We start from the raw sequence: 17231 nt of genomic DNA, 5'->3' as shown, positions 1-17231 counted from the left end.
GCTGACTTGATCTGCAGAGTGAGTGCAACTGGCTGGCTGGATGCTAAGGACAGGGTGCTGCTGGAGCACAGGGAACACCTGACCCCAACGTGAGGGGAGGGCTGAGGGAGGGATTCTTAGAACGTGGTCCTCTTGTTTTGCTATTCAGAATAACAATAATGTTTGTAAGGTCTCCCTGAAAGATGTAAGGAGTCCCATCTGCATCCGGAGCCCTGAGGAGGGAGAGGCATGTAGAGGATTCAGTCTACAGAGGGTGGGCGGCCGGTGGGCCGAGATATAGGGCTCAATGAAACAGAGTTACACTCCAAGAAAACCTCCAGGTGGTGTACGGAGGGACCGATGGATCCCCACGGAGGGGAAGAGAGGGGGCACGGGGCCAGGTTGCCATCGCTGGCTTTTGGGCACAGGTCCTGGAGGAGACCACGGTGGCCCTAGCCCAGGCCACGAGGAGCCCCGGCGCAGGCGCGGCTGTTTCAGCCTTACATCCTCAACTGGGCTGCCGGGCTGAGCAGGGCCCCTGGAGCCAGTCCCAATCTGTTTCCTTCTATTCTTTGACAGGAAGCTCTGGAGAGTCAGCCCCCACCCCCATCCCGCCCCAGCACTCCCTCTCTCTTTTCCACTATGGACAGAGCCTCCGCACAGAGGCTGCCTGCCTGCCGCCAACCCAGCTGACATGGGGAGCGTCGGAGAAACGCAGCTGTGCTGGGCCATCCTGGGCTTCCTCCTGCTCCAAGGTAAGAGGCACCTGCCACTGTCCTTCAGCAGCTCCTCTCCTGCGGCCGGCAGTCCTGGGCGCCTGTCTCTCCTTCAGGACACACACCACACAGGCTCTGCATCCAGGGCTTCGCTCACCCGGAGGGAAATTCCAGAGCCTTTTTGTGAAGGGGACCACTTGGCTTGGGAGCTGGTCATTCCCAGGCAGCGGTAAAATAGAGGTATGGTTAGACTCTTTTGTGGGACATTTTCCAGGGTGAACTGGGGCCCCCGGAGAGGCTGGCCCCCTGAAATGTGGGAGGTGACTGTCTTGGTGTGAGGCTGAGGCTGGAAAGCTCCTTCCAGGGTGTCCTAGCACAAAACTGTCTGTACCTTGGCTTTACAGGTGATCTTTTTTCTTCTTTCATATGAGGAGTAACAACCTGGGATTTCCAAATATTGACTTTATGTTCAAATCACAGCAAGAGGGACTCAGGTTAGATACAAAGAACCATTTGCCAAAGAAGATGTACACATTTCATCTAGGAGGCCAGATGAAATGACCCCCAGAGGAAATGACTTGGTAACAACACCTCTCAGATAGAGCTCTGCTAGCTGATGAGTTGTGAAGCAGCTCATAAGGGGTCCTCTAATTAGGGAGCGGTTTCTGGGAAACATGAGAAATCCAGGAGATTCTGACTCACAGGGCAGAAACTTCCCTTCGGTCATCCCTTCCCCACCCCCACCTCACCCTCCACAGGTCCTCTGTGGAGGATTTATGAGCATGTGCTCAAAGCGGCAGAAGGGGGTTCAAGAGTATTTGGATGGGGAGGGAGGATGGCGGTTTCTTGGCGGTGGGTGAGAGGGCCCAAGTTCCCCAATGCTCTGTCTCCTGGAGAGGTCAGACATTTTTCTAAAAGCCCAAGGACTGGGGATAAAACTCTGATCGTCCCATTCCTATTCCCCTACCCCCTCCCGGGAGGATAGAGTCACACATCTGATCTGGGGCTGGGGGACTAGGCTATCGTAGAAACCTCAGAAATGGCAGAGGAGGAGATTAAAAGGTGAGACCCACAAGGGGACATTTTCACAAAGCTAGGCTTGTCCCAGCTTCCCTACCTGCCATCCTGTCCCAGCCAAGCCCCAGGGTTAGGAATGTCCTGAGTGATTCTACCTGAGCTACAATCACCCTTGAGTATCCTAGCCGCTCATCCCAGGATCTCACAGCCCTCGCTGTTTCCTTCTCTTGGTGGACTGGGGAATCTTTTTGAGGATATTCAGGCCCACAAAGAGACGTGACTGTGGAGACACAGATTCAGGGTAGACTTGAAACTTGGAGGATTGGAGAGAAGGGGGCAAAATTTTAAATGTTTAGAATTTCTTGAGCATGAACTGTCAGGCCCTGTGTTAAGTGCTTTATGTGCCTTTTCTTATCCTCACAATGACTTTTGGGCACTAAAATCACTTGCATTTTAAAGAAGAGAAAACTGAGGCCCAGGTCAGACAGTAAGCGACAGAGTCAGGGCTTGAACTCAAGACCGCCAGACTCCTAAATCTATGAGTTTAACTACTAAATTACGCTGCTGAGGAAAACAGTGTGGTGGTGGTGAAGAGGGGGAAGAGAGAGGCTGGCAGGGAGTGAAGCAGGTAGGGATTAGGGAGGGGAGACAGGAAAGTAAGATATCCCTGTGCCTAGTGGTCAGAGGCAGACCGGCCTATAGAAACAGATGCTCCCCAAGTCCCTCCTCTACTCACAGAGGAATCCACTGTTGACAAAGTGTTCCGGTAGGGGGAGGGGAGACAGGAGACAAAGAGAGAGCAGGCCACTGGGACTCAGAGCTTGTGACTTTGGAACTCCTTCTAAGACACTAGTTTTGCTTCTAGATAAACGCAGGAAGGCAGTGAACTGTGCCTTCCCACTAAAAACTAGTTATCACCTTATAGAACAAAGATGGTACCTTAGATATGCTTGATCAATAACTGATAGATTTTTTTTTTTAAGACATGCCTCAGATTGAAAAATGTTCACCCAGGGTGATTCCCCAGCTGGGAAGAGTTCTCTCTACGCTGGGGCACCTAGAGGTTTTAACTCCCCTCTTGACGGCCCCACCCAAGGAGGGAATGGGGCTATGAGAGATGGTGACCTGGAAAAACACAGCCCTGGCTTTGGGCAAGCTTGGGCTTGGAAGCAATTAATTCCACACTATCCAAGTGATAGCACCATGGAGGAAGGCAGTGGCTGAAGAAAATAAACTAGTGGGCTGCCCCAGGCTGGGCAGGTCCCTGGCCCTCAGCAGCTTCTGTTCACCGGGGCCTGGGCCCCCAGCCCAACTAGTGGAGGACGGGAACCCAGCTGGGCGGCTCCACTTCCCCACGTTGTTTTCCTTTCACATTGTTCACAGGTTTCAAGAATGATTTCATTGTGGAAAATGAGCAAACACAACCTGACCTTTCAGATCCCACACACACAGGGGACACGTATATGGACACACAGCACACATGCACATCTGCCTGGAGGTCCGCAGGCACACTCATGCACACACACAAAGGAGAACGAGGCCTTGTGACTGGGGCCTCCTGATAATTGCCTCTTCCCTGGGTTTGGCTAACAGTGACCATTTCTGAAGTAGCCTCTACCTGTTAGAGTAAACTGGTGGCTCGTTCTAGAATTTCCTTGCCTCCTGTATATACCTCAGAACTTGCTTCCTGTGTAGGCCCTTACCTCCAGCTGGAGGGGCAGAGAGACAGCCCAGGTACCAGCCCCAATCCCTCACCTCATCTTATTCACCACATCTTTCCATCCCCTTCCCTTGGGGCAAGACCAGGATGACAGTATTCACAGAAAAGGGGTGGCTCCATGGTACTGTAGTGAGAACATTAGCTAGAGAGCTGGAGTTCTGGGTCTTTGTCTAGACGTGGCAGGTCACTGGCCCTCTGTCCTTGGACGTATCACTACTTTGGAATAACATTCCCCTGCCCTTGTGTCAGGTTGGTATATAACCCATGTGGGACTGAAGAGACAGGAAAGGACTCTAGGACAATGAAGGATGAGGTGGTGGTGATGGTGTGATTGAGTCACAGTCTCAGAGGAAGCCAGCGCCGTGAGCTGGAGTCACATCCTCTAGCCTACTGCCAAGGGTGTCTGTCTTCTTGCGTGGGAGGCTGGAAGCCAAAAGGCCTGGGTTCTTCTCCGGGGAGGCTCACCAAGCTAGTCTACGTGTTCTGCTTTCTCTTGTAGGCCACAACTCCCAGCCTGCGACAACTAGCCCTCAGGGTAAGACCAAAGACACAGGGCCTACTCCAGCATTCTGGCCTGGGAGCTGAGGAAAAGTGGAAAGAGCTCCAGGAAAGAGTGCCTGTTTGGCACTAATCTTTCACATGCCTTGAGGGAGGAGAGAGATGACAGGTTGGGGTGTGGGGTGGGGGAGGAAGAAAGACTAGAAAACACCAGCTTAGCAAAGGAGAGAGGCAGATGGAGCAATAGGAGGCAGCGGACCCTCAGTCTCAGATGATCTGTTTCAGGAAACTTCAGCAGTCATAGTCCAACCACAGAGCCAACTTCCCCCCAGACAGGTGAGTGAGTGTGGTTGCCTAGGGGCCAAGCCCTGTCCCTTGCCCAGCCCTTTAGATCTGCTTGGAGCCCAAGGGTTCTTGGGTGGGCTAGGGAGTGTGGTGTCACCAAACCTGTCCCACCTCCAGCTGCCCTCCACTTGTACTTGCAGGAGACGGTCCTTCCACAGAGCCCAACTACTCCAGCCCTCTGTCCAGCACCAGCATCCCAGGTACTCTGCCACTCAGATTACAGATGCCATCCAGGGAGGGTCCAGCGAGGAGGCAGACACAGTTTCTGCTCTAAAGGACAATACAGATAAGTGGAGGACCAGACAAGCAAATAGGACCTCATATTGACAGTTACAAAGCAGGGTGAGAAGGGCCATGATGAACGTAAGCCAAAGGTGCTATGGGAACCCGGGCAACATTAGCCACTTCAGACTTGGGGGCCAGACATCCCAGAGTGAGTGATCTCTGAAGCTGAGGCCCAAAAAGGAGTTAATCAGATGAAGACTGTGGGGTAGAGGGTGGTAGGGCATATCCCAGGGAGAGGGAACTGCAAAGGTAAAAGCCCAGAGGAACGGAAGGCAGATTTGGGGCTAAAGAGCTTCCCTGCGCACATGCTGGTTGAGGCCCTAAGCAAGCCACGCATGCTTCCTAATCTGAAGCAGCTCCAGAGAAGCCCTCACAGGTCTCCATGGAAGCCAGTAAACCCATGACTCTGAGTTCAAGCACCGTGGCCGGTCACCCCTGTCCTTGCTGGGACTGACTTGGTCCCAGCCACAGAAACACACGTTAGGACTCCATGAGTACCTGGGACTGGGGCTGAAAAACCCTGAGTCATGTCTGACTGGGTTCCTTCTTCCCGCCTCGGGAAGCCCAGGTCCTGCCCCACAGTGAGGGTTCTCAAGGCCAGGATCCACACCAGTGGTACCAGTACCCTGCTCTGGGAGAGAAGTAGAGAGGCTTGGGGTTGGGGGGAAGTGGAGACAGGAACTGGTCTCAGTGAAGGTTAAAGGAGCCTGGACTCAGGACTGATAAAGACATAGAACGGGTAAGCCGAGGGTAGGAGAACCCAAAATGTTGGAAAGGGAGGCAGAAAAGGCAGGAAAGGGCTACACGCTTCTCAGGGCAGGTTGGCCTTCACCCAGCAGCATGGGAGAAAACTAGGAGGGGGTGGACACCCTCCATCTGGGCCCTCCTGTTTCATGGTGCAGGCACAGGTGTCCCAAGCAGCGGCAAGAGCAGTGACAGTACAAGCAGAGGTACGTCCTGTCTGTACTCACAGTGAAGAGCACCCTGACCCTTTCTCTCATCCCAGCCCTTGGCTCTGGGGCTTTTCTACACTTCCAGACTTATTTAGGAGTTGGGTGAGGATAAGGAAGCGGAATAGCAATCAGGCCTGCAGTAAATGTGTTGAAGCGGGGCAGAGATGGGCGACCATACCGTATTTAAGAGCACCAGAAACTTGTGCCCATTAACTGGCAGCCTGGCTTGTTAGGTCAGTGCCTGGGGACAAACAACTGATGCCCTTCCTTCCTTCCGCCTCAACCTTTGGCAAAACACAGATGGCTCCCCCTTGCCCGGTCTGGCTCCCTATCTCTGCAGCATAAATCCCTTTCCTCTGGACCCCACGGGTGTGGTGGGAAGAGCATAATGAGAGAAGTATCCTGAATTTTCTGAAGTCCTCTGGAACTAGGAACACGAGCAACCAGCAATGCTCTTCACGTGATCTCACATCACCCAGTTCTGAAGGGTGGGAGGAAGTCATTTTGGTAGGGCATGAGTTCTCTCTGCAGTCCTCTAACTGGGGGAAGTGGGAGGGGACCAGCTTTCTCATATAGACCGCATCAGTCCCTTCGCTGATACCCCCATCCCTACTCCCTTTTAGACACCTCTCACAATGTTACGTCCAAATTACCCACCATGAATTTGAGGACGAGAGAAGACTCGACCATCCTGCCCAGCCCCACGTCAGAGACGGTGCTCACTGTGGCTGCATTCGGTGAGAGGGAGGAGAAGGTGGGGGGTGGCAGGGGACCTCACGCCTAAGCTGACTTGGACTGTAGCACTCAAGTTCAAATCTTGTCCATTTGGTTTAGGAGGGTTTGGCTGATGAGGAAGATGCTGGTGGGAAAGAGCCTCCGCTGGCCCTCCCCTCCTCTCTTCTGGACTCCGATGGGCTCCATGTTCTTAAGGGAGGATGGGGCAGGGCTGTGGAGCCAGAAAAAGGAGGCTGAGAGCTCATTCATTCAACAGAGAAGGGGAATTAACTTTCCTCCCAGAGCCTGTCTACACAGCACTTAGCTGGGAAGGGAATTTGGACTCCTGTTGCCCTCTTCTGCCCTGTCCTCTGCTTCTCCTTCACCCCATCCTCTTCCCTATTCAGGTGTTATCAGCTTCATTGCCATCCTGGTGGTTGTGGTGATCGTCCTGGTCAGTGTGGTCAGTCTAAGGTTTAAGTGTCGGAAGAACAAGGAGTCTGAAGGTACATGCCCTGACCCTCAGGGCCCCCTTTGCCTCTCTTTGATGAGGGACCCAGAGCTAGATTCTGGAACTGACACCCAACCTGGAGTTGAGGGAAGGAATGGCACCACTAGGGGAAATGGGAGGGTCCACTGGGTGGGCTTTGAGGGGCAGCTGTGGCTTCTGAGTTACAGCCTGTGACCTCCAATCTGTGCCTTTGGATTTTTACAGATCCCCAGAAACCTGGGAGTTCGGGGCTTTCTGAAAGGTAAGACTGTCAGAGGTGTAAGGGAAGAATCATCTACTGACCTCTTACTCCCCCATTCCAAGAGGGACCAACACTTCCTGCCTTCACACACACACACACATACACACACACACACACACACACACACACACACACACAGAATCCTGACAGCCTCACCGAGACCAGGGCTCGGGCAGGTGATGGACTGGAACGCTTCAGCCCCAAGGCTAAGTCTCTATAACCCCTTCATGAAAAGTGCAGGAATTTGGATTCTGATATACTCCTTAAACAAGAAGGTACTTATTTAAGGAACCACTTGTTGAACACCTTATATGTGCCAAGCACTATGGTACAAATTTTTGTAATATCTCAAATTCTTAGAGGAGTTATTCAAGGCAGATATTACTGCATTTTACACATTAAAAAAATTAAGACTTAGGAGAGGTTGTAACTTGGTCAAGATCACACAAGTAGTAGGTAGTTTGCAAAACTAAAGTTTTTTTTTTTTTTTTGCGGTACACGGGCCTCTCACCGCTGTGGCCTCTCCCGCCGCGGAGCACAGGTTCCGGACATGCAGGCTCAGTGGCCATGGCTCACGGGCCTAGCCGCTCCACGGCATGCGGGATCCTCCCGGACCAGGGCACGAACCCGTGTCCCTTGACCAGGGCACGAACCCGTGTCCCTTGCATCGGCAGGTGGACTCTCAACCACTGCACCACCAGGGAAGCCCACAAAACTAAGATTTAAACACAAGTCTTTGAGGTTTCAAAGCCCACACTCATTTCATTATAGTCCACCACCAAAATAAAGGTTTCACAACCCCCCAGTTCCTTGACCCCCCCCCCATTGCCCTATGGCTCCTTCTGTCTATAGCCCATGTTCCCTTCCTTCCCCAGCTGCTCCACAGCCAATGGAGAGAAAGACAGCATCACCCTCATCTCCATGAAGAACATCAACATGAATAACAGCAAAGGATGCCCCTCAGCAGAGAAGGTGCATTTTTCCTGGTTCCTTCCTCCCTTCTCCCTCCTCCTCCTCCTTTCAGGCTCCACTTCCTTAACCAGAAAGGAGATACTTTCAAAGATCCAGGCTCTTCTCTCCTCTTCCCTACCCCACCACTCCCGGTTAACTTCATCCATCCTCATTTTGTATTTATTTTGCAGGTTCTTTAAAAGCAACCTTGGGTCCCTGTGGATCTGACGATGATGCAGCTTCCCTGTGATTGTAAGAAGGAAGGCGATGGGATGGGTAGAGGCAATAAACTAGATATAAGTTATTTTATTGTTTCATATCTACTCCCAGATCTAAAGGACATTAGCATTCCTCCAGATCTGGGAGCAAGCTGCCAGCATGAGAGACTCTTTCCCACAGGGACTGTCACCCTAGAAGCACAGCATGCTCCTCCCACCATCTCAAAGTCACAGGGAGGAGGAGTCTATAGGGCCAGAGCAAGGAAAATGACAGTGAATTGGTCCTTTCTATTTTGCATTAAAATTATTTTCTAGCCTGCAGTCTAATTTCTTTTAAGGTCTATGTTCCCATGGGTATTTCTTAACAGAGTGTTCTAGCAGCTCTGGGGCCTCCTTTTGTAGGTAAGGCATATGTGCAAGTTTCTACCCCCGTGGGGAGCTCTCTGAGAAACCTGGGAGGTGGAGAGAACTTTTTGTCAGGTCTGCCTTGTTTCACCTGGTTTATTAAGTAGTGACGAGGACTAACCACTCCAATAGAAGGGAGAGAAAAGGAGCTGTAAATAGTGATCATTGTCACCAGTAAAGAAGTTTTAAGTCTGGAGAGTGAGAACATGGGACGCACAACGCATTCTGATTAGAAAACTCCGGTGACAATGGGTTTCCCTGGTGGCGCAGTGGTTGAGAGTCCGCCTGCCAATTCAGGGGACACGGATTAGTGCCCCGGTCCGGGAAGATCCCACATGCTGCGGAGTGGCTAGGCCTGTGAGCCGTGGCCGCTGGGCCTGCACAGAGCCTGTGCTCCGCAACGGGAGAGGCCACAACAATGAGAGGCCCGTGTACCGCAGCAAAAAAGAAAAGAAAAGAAAAGAAAACTCCGGTGATGAGAGCTGAATAATATAAGGGCAAATGTCCTCTGCCTGCCCCAGGTAGACTTGCCTCATTTTGGTCCTAGCTGTGGGAATAGCACTGGGAAGGTTTGGAGCGAGAATAAATCTGTGACTTCGTAAACACAAATCCACTCCCTTTGCCCCACACAACAATGATTTTTGTGTCCAAGACACAGAGTGATGTCTTACAAACACTGTAAACTTGTTTCAAGAGAATAAGAATGCAGTTACCTTAGTCATCTCTACCATGACACTGGTTTGCGAATGAATCTTGGTTGGGGAGAGTCAATGGAATAGTCATCTGGGTATGTCTGCATGGAGTGCTACAGGCATCTGGTTGATGGCGGTTTAGAACATAGATTACCCATTCTGAAGGAACCATATGCTATTTTTTTCTGGATTTAGACTCTGCAAGGGGAGAGAATGCTTAGAACAGAAAGTTTCACTCTACTTGTCTCAGTGAAACTATTAAAGTGGCCTGAAGAAACCTACTTGATTCTAAAATCGTCTAGGGCAGAGGATTTTATAACCTGCTCACGTCTGTAACTCCTATGTGGTACACTGTGCTCAGCACATCAGAGGTCATGACAACTGGATCTTGAGTGCAGGAAATCTAGTCAAAAGGCTGGGCTCTGCCACAGACTTGTAGCTTGATTTTGGCGAAATCATCCCAATCTCTGAGCCTATTTTCTTACTTTTAAAATGAGGTACCTGGCCTTCACTATCTTTTTGGGTTCTTATATTTTATAGTTCTATAAACTCTAGATGTAAGAAAAAATGAACACAATCTTTTAAGTAGAGATCACTCTGGGTGGGAGCCAGAGACAAGTCTTGGGTGACTCTGGGACTTAGATTCTCTGGACTTAGATTTTCCTGCACATTCACGTGTATTAATGTGGAACAATGATCCCAACCTGGCCCTGTCTCTCTCACAGGCTACTTGGTAGGTAAAATGGAATAGTAAACGTGGAGACACTTGGGAAGTAGAAGTACTAGCTGGCAATTGCAGCAGACAACATGGAGTACCACCACCCAGGTTCCACTTCAGGATCAAGACCCTTGATCTTGAATTGCTGGGAGTGTTGGCTGCTGAGGGCTCATAGCTGACTGATGACCAGTTGATGGGGTGGGGAGGTAGGGATGAAGACCTGGACCCCTTGCCTCAATTTCTCCCTCTGCTTAATCCTGCTTCCCTTATCCCTCACAACTGTAGCTCCAGGAGCACTCACCAATAAACCTTCAGCATGCAAATCTCAGAGACTCTATTTCCTGGAGTACCCAACCTATGACAGCAAGACTATAGCATTTTAAAAAATAATTCAGATATATTTTATTTAAGCCACAATGCAAAAAACATATGACTTCCAAGCTAGTTCCAGCACAAAAATCCATCACTGGGACAGAACTCTGCAGGTGACCTAACAATGTCTAGAAGTTCTGGATTCTGTTTGAATTGTTATTGTCATTCTGACTGCCCTGGGTACTTAGTTCAGCTGCTTATCATGCTGGACTAATTAGGTCAAGGACATGGACTTCATTCTAAGTAAGTTTACGTCTTCAGTATAAGGTTACAAACTTCCCCCTGACTCTGGACAGTATCCTGCAAATATGAGCTGTTAGTCCTAAGGTATTTATATATGGGAGAGATGGGGTGAACTTGTATTAATATGAGATTGAAAGGCTTTTACCCTGAAACTGACATTGCAATACCACATTAGCCGTGTTGATTTTCCCGTTGCCAAGTAACTACCCTCTGGGAAGGGGTTGAGGATGAATTCACTTAATGCTGAATTCCGCTCTCTAGTAAATTATATTAGACGGGGTTCGGCTGGAGTATCCTACTACTTATGTAAATACAAGACGCCACCTCTGACAGGAAATCCAAGTATATATAGCCTTTCCCTGCAGCTTCCCTGAGACCACATCTCTTCCTTTATGTCTAGACAACAGGATGGTGGCCATTTAGAAGACAGCTTCCTCCCTATTCTAACACAGAACTAAAGGGGCCCAAAGCAGGAACGGGTGGCAGGCGTGGGCTGATTGCTGTGTGTTCTTCCCTTGCTTCTCCCCTCATCCTATGCGGGGGGGTGCAACCAACAAGCCAGCTCAGGAGCACAGGCCCAGTTGAATAGAGGGATCATTTACTCAGTATCTTTCTTCCAGGGCTGGATGGGGCAGCAACTCAATCATATAGGGCACATGGCAAACCTCAGTATCACCAGAAAAAATTCACTACAGTTCAACAAGTTTTTCTAAAAGTGAGAAGAGAAAACTGATAGAAATTCGAGGCTGGCTCTAGGTAAAATGGTTTAGCAGGTAAAGAGTCACTGCAGGGTCCCCAGCCTAGGTCTAGAACACAGTTTCCCAAAGCCAGGCTAGTACTACTCAATTCTATTTGAATCTGCTGGAAAACATTGTGTGCCTCTGCTCAGCAGTTTCCCCTGGGTCTGTGGATGTCCTTTCTTACCTCTTTGAACTTCTTTCTGCACCTACCTTCCTCTCTTTGAGAACTGCCAAGTTCTTGTCCTTTATTTCCTTCCCAGGTGCTCTCCCTCTTCCTGCTGATTGCTTTCCCCTGGCACCTCTATCTGGAGGCTGTTGAGCCCACAGCTTCCTCTTTTACCAAACACAGAGATTGAATTTGACAGTGGGAATTATTTTTGTTGCGTGGTTGGCATGCTTAAGCAAAAACTGGCACAAAAGTGTTCTAAGTGTTGAGGTTTGGAGTTCTAAGTTAGTCCTGGTGATATAGTCATAGAAAAATTCATCCAGAGGTGTTAATTGAGGTGTAAATGAGCTCTAGGATATTTGTGCATGGCAACACCTGAGAAGGTTGCAAGCTAAACCATTGTTTACTGATCTAGGAGTAAATGAACCATCTAGAAGAGGAGGAAGTGAGGTTTCAGAGGATGATGGGAAAGGTTGTTGAGGTACCAGACATTTTCAAGAGGCCCCAGCTTCCCAAATCTTGTCCAGCATTCTTGAACCTGGACTCTACTCCTAAGTAGCCCCATAATTTGTAGCACCCCTTCTCAATCCAATTTCCCCTACAATGCTCTAGTACCCCCACTCTCAACCAGATACCTCTGACTTCATGGTACTCTGACATCTTCAAGTACCTCCAGACCTTAGCCCTATACCCCTGGACTTCAAGACATATTCCACCATCCCCTGTACATCTTCTAGATCAGTCTGTCTAGCCTCCCTAAACCAAATACACTTCCTTCTTTTATTCAACCACCTAAAGGATGTCCCTGATCAGACCCCTTGTCTGAAGAGCACAAGTGGCTTCTTCAGGACCCAGCCTTCTGGGAACACAGTGATGCTCATATATCCCAGGGCCATGACTGCAGGGAAGGGATGGAACTGCATGCCACTGAAGGCATTCACCCTTTCAGTTTGTGTCTAGGGCTGTACATCTCCCCACTTCACTCCAACTACCTAAATAACTCTTGGTTGATATCATAATTGACATAACTGATTTGGTCTTCCTGAGTAAGATCTCAATGAATTCCAGGTAATTTTTTATTTGGGGATGTACATGATCATTTCTCACTTTTGCAGACCTGATTTTTGGCCATCCTAATTCACCTGCAGGGATGAGTCAGTGACACCGGACCTATCCACCTATGAAGAATTCCTTTTATTCTTTGCTAGGCCCCATACAAACCTGGGTGGGGAAAAGCAGGAATATTTCTTCATTTCCTTTTTACTAATCTCCTAGGGCCTGGTCCTTCAGAAAAGAAGAGAATGGGCCAAGGAAATGAATGGGGTGGAGGAAAGGTGAAAAGTCTCGGAGGGGCCCTGGAGTAGGATGGGATGAATGAAGGATAAGGAGCAGCAAAGATAGGGGATCTAATGCCAGCTCCAATATCTGCCTTCTTCTTCTTTCTCTACCGCTGACTCCTATCGGTCCCTCTAATGAAGCTATGCCAGAGGAGACGCCCTCTAACATATATCTCTCACTTGCTTATTTTCTTGGTTCTCCCTAGGGTTAGGTTCGACATCACCAGAACCTGTCCAGGACCGAACATACACTTTGCACAGAACAGGCATCAGCTATATTTAAAAAGGACATCCCTGAGGATAAAAATAGTCATAACGCCACCCTCTAGCCCATAGTTTGCAATGCCTTTCCCAGGATGGATCTCATTGCGTCTCCCTGAACGTCCGAAGTGTTAGGCGGGGCCAAAGCCACTATCCCCACCCTACAAATGAGGAAAAGCGCGGCCCGCTGTGGCCACAGTTGCAGACTGTGAGCCGCTAGCCATAAAGCAGTCAACTAGCAGCAAGGGTCGCGCCCCTTCACACCACTGCATCTGCGACCCCTGGCGCGATCCCTGCTGGGAATTGTAGTCCAATGACCCTCAGCTACTATGGATCGGACTACAATGACCAGCATGCCCCGCGCCTTTTGGCGCCCCCTTCCCTTTCAGCCTCGGGCGCGGGGGAGGCTCGGCAGACCTGCTGACTGGGAAGCGGTATGGCAGCGACGCTGGGCAGCGGGGAGCGCTGGACGGAAGGTATCAGGTCCTGGCCGGAGCGTGGGACAGGGCAGGGTCAGGGAGAAATCAGGGATGGGGCTCCTGACGGCGCCTGAAGGGGCTGAGATCCTGGGCCTGAGATGAAGGATGGAGGTCTATGAGAAGATGCTGGGCCTGAGTAGGGTTCCTGGTGAGGAGGGAGACCTCCCAGGGCAGGGGGCCGGGATCCGGAAACCAGGAGCGCTGGCTCAAGCTGAGGACCCGGCCGGGTACCCAGAGTCACCCGTGACGACTTGTTTCCTCCGGCCCCCAGCCCCGCCCCGGCCCGTGCCCCGCCCAGGGCCTGCAGCTGTCAGGCCCGCCTGCGCCGGGGTCAGCGGGGTGACGCGGTTTCCCGCAGCTTGCTTACCCGGTCCTTATCCTCGCCTCCAAACTGGGCTGCCTGACCCTCGGCCTGGGTTTGGTCTTGTCCCTGCAGCCAGCATCAGGACGGATGGGCCAGCTTTTTCCATCCTACAGTCAGGCAAAGAGTACTGAGGCAGTGCCTATTATGTACTCTGCATTATGCTGATCCTGCAGCGGGATTTGACAGACATGGGCCCCGGAGCCCACAGAACTCTAAGTCTACTGAGGAAGTTTGACAGGTAAACAGTCAGTTACAAAACAGGGCCAGAATGTCCTGGGCTACACAGCAAGGTCGTAGGTTTGAGGGGCATACTGACTAGGCACTCAGCGTGGCCTGGGTGTCAGAGGCCTCATGAAGAAAGTGTTACATATGATGACATGAAGGATGCGTTGGAGTTAGCCAGACCTACGTAGAGAATAGTTTTGCAGGCAGAGGGAACAGCATGTGCAAAGGCACGGAGAAAAGAGAAAGCATTGATGGTCTGAAGGGAGTTTGGTGTGGCTAGAGCATAGAATACAAAGAAACTTGTGTTGAGATTTGAGGCTGGAGAGACAGCCTGGGCCCATGATAAGAAATTTGGACACCGAGCAGTGGGTAGTTAGTAAGAGATGTTAAGCAGGAGAAAGGGTTTTTTAAAATCTTACCCAGATCCTCCATACAGGACACGAGTACTCTGCCTTCTTTGACTATATTGCTATGGCCCTCTTTGTACTCTGCAGGCATTATGATTAATTAAATCCTCTCCTTTAAACTATATCCTCCTTGTGGTCAGGAGTAGGTCTTATGCATACATCTCCTTGATCTATCTAGCCAAATGTATTGTACATATTAGTTTTATAACTGTCACTTAAAAAATTGAACTCATTTCTACTTTAAATCTTAGTGGTGGGAGGCATTGTGACAAAAAATAATGTGCTATGATCAATTCACTTCTGACCATGGACCACAGAGAAATAGGCTTCCCCTGTGCTGCCCTAAAGCCAAGGTATTGGGCAGATGCCTCTTGAGCCCCTTTACTGGCTCTGAGTGAAGATTATTTGCTAACTGATGACTGTAGGTATGGTGGACATTATTATGCTTCATGTTTCTGGCATTAAAAGTTTTTCATGGTTGCCTCTGTATTTTCTGTATTGTTTTCTCAAGGAAGATGTTTCTTCAGCTTTGTATGGGTGTTTAGAAGTCAGCATGATGTCAGTAACCTGGGCCTCACACTTATTTGCCTACAGGCAGCCTCCCAGATAGCTAAGGCCGGTAGCAAAGTTGATTTGCAGGTCAGACTGAAGCCTCATGGAGGTGCATTGCTTTGCAGCTTACATTGATGCAGTTAGAAGAAACAAATACCCAGAAGACAGACCTCCTGAAAGTCATGACCCCTGTGGTTGCTGTAACTGCAGGAAGGCACAAAAGGAAAAGAAGTCTGAGCATGAGTGGAATCAGACCCGACAGGGTGAGGGGAGTGCCACTTATACTGAGGAGCAGCTGCTTGGAGTACAAAGGTGAGCCTGTGGTGGGATTAAATGAGTGATTTTATGGACAGTGCCTGGCACAGATGATGTGTTATGTAAGTATTGACTGCTATTATTATTTTTATTACTGTTATTGAAGCACAATAGCTTCTTGACCTCAGAGGCAAGGCTAGGTGGAAGTGGAGTGTTAGGGTATAATCTGAAGTAACTGCCCTGCTTCTGCTGTAAGAGAGACAGGGGAAACGAGCTTGACATAACAGACACCTGTACAACATTCTACCCAACAACAGCGGAACGCACATTCTTCTCAAGTGTACATGGAACATTATCCGGGATAGACCATACGTTAGGCCATAAAACAAGCCTTAATAAATTTAAAAGGATTAAAATCAAACACTGTATGTTCTTTGAAATTGACAACAGAAGAAAATTTGGGTAATTCACAAATATGTGAAAATTAACATATTCCTAAATAACAAATAGGTCACAGAAGAAATCACAAGGAAAATTAGAAAATACTTTGAGATGAATGAAAATGAAAACACTTATAAAGCAACTACACTCCAATAAAAATTAATTAAAAAAATGAAAATACAACATACCAAAACATATAGGATGCAGCTAAGGCAATACTTAGAAGGAAATTTATAGCTATAAATGTTTATATTTTTTAAAAAATCTCAAATCAATAACCTAATCTTCTAAAAAAAGAAGAACAAACTAAGTTCAAACAAGCAGAATGAAGGAAGTAATATAGAGTGGAAGTAAATGAAATAGAGGATAGCAAAACAATAGAGATCTACAAAACCAAAAGTTGGTTTTTTGAAAATATCAACAAAATTGACAAACTTTTAGCTAGACTGACCAAGCAAAAAAAGGGAGAAGACTCAAACAACTAAAATCAGGAGTGAAATAGGGGATATCACTACCAATCTTACAAAATAATGATTATGTAAGAGAATACTGTGCACAATTATATGTCAACAAATGAGATAACTTGAATGAAATGGTTACATTTGATTTCCCAAAAGAAAAGCCCAGGCCCAGGTGACTTCACTGGTGAATGCTACCAAATGTCTGAAGACAAATTAACTAATCCTTCATTAACTATTTTAGAAAATACCAAAGAAGGGAATTCTTCCCAAGTCATTCTATGAGACCAGTATTATTACCCTGTAACCAAAAACAGACAAAGTCATCACAAGATGGATACAGATTTCTGCAACATATAAAACATATAAAAAGGATTATATATCTTGACCAAGTGAGATTTATCGTAGGAATCCAAGGTTGTTTAACACATGAAAATCAAATAATGTAATACACCATATTAATAGAATAAAAGACAAAAGTCACATGATTGTTTCAATAGGTGCAGAAAAAGCTTTTGACAAAACTCTGCACTCTTTCATGATAACAGTATTCAACACACCAAGAATAGAGGGGAACTTCCTTAACCTGATAAAGGTCATGTTCAAAAAATCCACAGCTGGGACTTCCCTGGTAGTCCAGTGGTTAAGACTCTGCACTCCCAATGCAGGGAGCCAAGTTCAATCCCTGGTCAGGGAACTTGATCCCACATGCCACAACTAAAGATCCCACATACCACAATGAAGATCCTGCACGCCTCAACTAAGACCTGGCACAGCCAAATAAATAAAATTTTTTTTTAAAAAAAACCTCCTTAAATTAAAAAAAAAAATCCACAGCTAACATCATACTTAATGGTGAGTAATTTGATGCTTTCCAAGATCAAGAACAGGACAGGAACAAGATTCTAGCCATTTCTATTCAACATTGTGCTAGGAGTTCAAGCCAGGGCAGTTAAGCAAAAAAAAGA

At 48.4% G+C, this 17231-nt stretch overlaps 2 protein-coding genes across 4 annotated transcripts in view; both read left to right on the top strand.

Annotated features, from left to right (window-relative positions):
* Positions 1 to 607: 607 nt before the first annotated feature.
* On the top strand, positions 608 to 8234 carry ECSCR (endothelial cell surface expressed chemotaxis and apoptosis regulator). 3 transcript variants are annotated; one of them, XM_024752189.1, is made up of 10 exons: positions 608 to 734; positions 3932 to 3967; positions 4216 to 4266; positions 4416 to 4475; positions 5463 to 5510; positions 6137 to 6250; positions 6635 to 6733; positions 6943 to 6979; positions 7855 to 7951; positions 8122 to 8234. In XM_024752189.1, the coding sequence occupies exons 1-10, from the start codon at positions 674 to 676 to the stop codon at positions 8128 to 8130; spliced, it is 612 nt and encodes a 203-aa protein (XP_024607957.1). In that variant the 5' UTR covers positions 608 to 673; the 3' UTR covers positions 8131 to 8234. The 3 variants fall into 3 exon arrangements, with proteins under 3 accessions (XP_024607957.1, XP_024607958.1, XP_024607959.1); XM_024752190.1 differs by lacking the exon at positions 3932 to 3967; XM_024752191.1 differs by lacking the exon at positions 5463 to 5510.
* Positions 8235 to 13446: 5212 nt separating this feature from the next.
* Positions 13447 to 17231, top strand: part of DNAJC18 (DnaJ heat shock protein family (Hsp40) member C18) — a 24722-nt gene continuing 20937 nt past the window's right edge. The window contains exons 1-2 of the mRNA XM_024752449.1: positions 13447 to 13558; positions 15235 to 15421. Of these exons, the coding sequence (XP_024608217.1) occupies positions 13519 to 13558; positions 15235 to 15421 (227 nt within the window). The 5' untranslated portion in view covers positions 13447 to 13518. The remainder of the gene's footprint in view (positions 13559 to 15234; positions 15422 to 17231) is intronic.

Source organism: Neophocaena asiaeorientalis, unplaced genomic scaffold (assembly GCF_003031525.2).
Source record: "Neophocaena asiaeorientalis asiaeorientalis breed wild unplaced genomic scaffold, Neophocaena_asiaeorientalis_V1.1 scaffold204, whole genome shotgun sequence".
NCBI lineage: Eukaryota > Metazoa > Chordata > Mammalia > Artiodactyla > Phocoenidae > Neophocaena > Neophocaena asiaeorientalis.
Note: the sequence above shows the minus strand (reverse complement) of the source record. Positions and strands in the feature narration are given on the sequence as shown.

Bases quoted from the DNA above. Each gene is read 5' to 3' on its own strand.
- ECSCR (XM_024752189.1), top strand. From the start codon at position 674: ATGGGGAGCGTCGGAGAAACGCAGCTGTGCTGGGCCATCCTGGGCTTC. The intron at 735-3,931 runs GTAAGAGGCACC...TTTCTCTTGTAG, and splicing joins GGGCTTCCTCCTGCTCCAAG to GCCACAACTCCCAGCCTGCG. The intron at 6,251-6,634 runs GTGAGAGGGAGG...TTCCCTATTCAG, and splicing joins GCTCACTGTGGCTGCATTCG to GTGTTATCAGCTTCATTGCC.